This window comes from Corapipo altera, unplaced genomic scaffold (genome assembly GCF_003945725.1).
Source record: "Corapipo altera isolate COAL_440 unplaced genomic scaffold, ASM394572v1 142, whole genome shotgun sequence".
Taxonomy (NCBI): domain Eukaryota; kingdom Metazoa; phylum Chordata; class Aves; order Passeriformes; family Pipridae; genus Corapipo; species Corapipo altera.
Window position 1 is genome coordinate 1,888,015 of NW_020884966.1, and position 2,578 is coordinate 1,890,592.

A 2,578-nucleotide genomic window follows, 5' to 3' on the forward strand; every position below is an offset into this window, starting at 1 on the left:
CCAGAGGGTCCCCATGTCGTGATGTGGGTTGGAGGTGCCCTGTGCCATGGTGGGGAGCCCAACACGAGGCCCTGGGGGGTCCCTGCCAGGCTGCCCCTGGCCTTGGTGCCCCCCCCCCCCCCCCCCCCCCCCCGCCGGGGCCCCCCCCACCCCCCCCCCCCCCCGGCACTCCACTGCCCCCGGCACCCCCCACACCCTCCACTCCTCCTGCACCCCCCCGCCATCCTCGGCGGCCCCCGACATCCCTGCCCGGCCGCCTCCATGTTGTCGCTGTGTCCCCAATCCCCGCATCGACCCTCCCGGAGCTCCCCCAGCCCCCCTAAGCCTCCCACGTCCCCCCGGAACCCCCCCAGCCCCGCAGCCCCGGCCCCACCGCCCGCAGCCCCGCGGCCCCGCAGCTCCGCGCCCCCCCACTCCCGCATCCCCCTCCCCCCCCCCCCCCCCACCAATCCCAACTCCCCCCCCCCCCCCCCCAAAATAAAGCGCGGCAGCAACAAGAAACCCCCCCAAAGGGTGAAGGGGCGGCTGAGGGAGGGAGGGGGGGGAACGAACCCCCCAACCCTCCTCCCCACCCCCTCCCCTCCCCGCCCCCCATCTCCTCCATCCCCACCGCGGTGGTCCCTTCTCCCTCCCCCCGCCGCTCTCCTTTCCCCTCCCCATTTCGGGGTGCCCCCCACCACCACCTGCAGACGGTGATGAGGTTTTTCCTCTCCACGGCGATGTTCCTGGAGGAAGCTTTCTTGGAGGAGAGCCCCAGAGCCATGGCAGCCGGCACCCAGCTCGCTTCCATCCAGCGGCCCAGACGCCGCGGCCGCGGGCGATGCCCCTTCCCCGCCGTGGGGACCCCCCCGCCCCACGGCCGCTGCCCCCCGCGCCGCGCAGGCTTTGCTCCGCCGGTGCCCACGCCACGGGCCGTGCGCCGCCCCCCCCTCCTTCCAAAGGGATGCTCTCCCCGCCCCCGGCCCCCCAAATCTCTCCCCCGGGGGGAGGGGGCAGCATAAAGGGGGGGCAGCAGTCCTCCACCTTTCTGAGGGTCGCAGCCCACCCCCCCTCCCGACATGACGTGCCAGCTGTGGGGACACCCTGGAGAAAGCCATGGGCAGGGGGCAGCCCCCCTGGGGCTTTTGGGGGGTTCTTCGCCCACCCCAGGCTGAGCTCGGCACCCCTCTCCCTGCCCTGATCCCCGTTTTGGGGGGGTTTGAGTGTCACCCCTCCCTGAGGGGTCTGCGGGGGGCGAGGGACCCCCTCCACGGGGGGGGGAGGGGGGGCTGACTGTGTGCGGGGGGGCCCCGCACCCCCATTTTGCACCGTGCCTCAGTTTCCCCATTGATGTGACAGGGAAATCGGGAAAGGGGGGTGAATCCCACAGGCACCCACAGAGCCCCACAGCACCCAGATAAATCTGGGTCACCTGCAGCAGATAGACACCCTCCATGGGGACAAAACCCTCCTCTCTGTGCCCCCAGGGGGGCTCCGCACCTACCTCTGCCCCTGCCAAGGTGACCCCAACCCTTAGCACCCAGCTGGGGGGGCAGCAGCACGCAAGTGGGAGGTGGGACCCCCAAAACCCCCATGGCCACTGTGGGGAGACACCCCCTGCTGGGACAAATCCCCCCTGTCTGTGCCCCACAGGGTGCTCACACCCCCCTTTTCCCCTGTCCAGAGGACCCCATCCCACAGTACCCAGCTGGGGGGCAGTGGGGCTCATGGAGGGGAGGGACCCCCAAAATCCCCATGGCTGTGCAGGGAGGGGAGCCCTTGGCAGCACCCAGATAAGGCCACGGGCCATTATCGGGGCACCCAGACTCAACACCACCCTCCACCCCGCTGGGGGTGCCACTGGGTCCCAAAAACGTGAGACAGACCCCCTGCCTGGATGGGCTCCCCAAATCGGGCTGGCACAGGGGGGACAGCATTGGTGTGACCCCACGGCCAGAGGGACCCTGTAGGGGACCCCATGGGTGTCCCCAGGCACTGGGGGGCTGCTGTGGGACTCTGTGTGTGTGTGTGTGTGTGTGTGTGTGTGTGTGTGTAAGGCTCACTCCTCCTTGTCCCTGCGATTTGGGTTTGGGATTTGGGCCCAGGACCCCTTTGGAAAGGCTGTGAATATAAAGACACAGGCGTGTGCATGAGCACACATGCATAGATGTGCACACACACACGCATGTGTGTGCAAATACACATGTGCAAATACATACTTGTCCACAGAGGGATGGATGTACACGTGGACATGCACACACGTGGATGCGCAGACACTTGCACACATGGATGTGCCCTCACACACACACATATGTGCTCATGGATGTACCCTCACACATACACATATGTGCTCATGGATGTGCCCTCACACATACACATATGTGCTCATGGATGTGCACTAACACACATGCACACACACGTGTGCACACACACACACATGTTCAGCCCTTCCTATTCCACCCCTTCTCCAGGACACCCCAATGACACCAATCCCACGGGACAGACGGACACCCAGCCACATCCCCCATCTCCGTGTCCCCCCCCCGCTCCTCCTCCCCGAGGAACCTCCCCGGGAACCCCCTTTTTTTTAATTTTTTTT

At 66.8% G+C, this 2,578-nt stretch overlaps 1 protein-coding gene across 1 annotated transcript in view; it reads right to left on the reverse strand.

Moving 5' to 3' along the window:
• RUNDC3A (RUN domain containing 3A) overlaps nt 1–874 on the reverse strand; it is a 6,712-nt gene extending 5,838 nt beyond the window's left edge. The window contains exon 1 of the mRNA XM_027664908.1: nt 684–874. Coding sequence (XP_027520709.1) covers nt 684–790 — 107 coding nt within the window. The 5' untranslated portion in view covers nt 791–874. The remainder of the gene's footprint in view (nt 1–683) is intronic.
• Between the last annotated feature and the right edge of the window lie 1,704 nt (nt 875–2,578).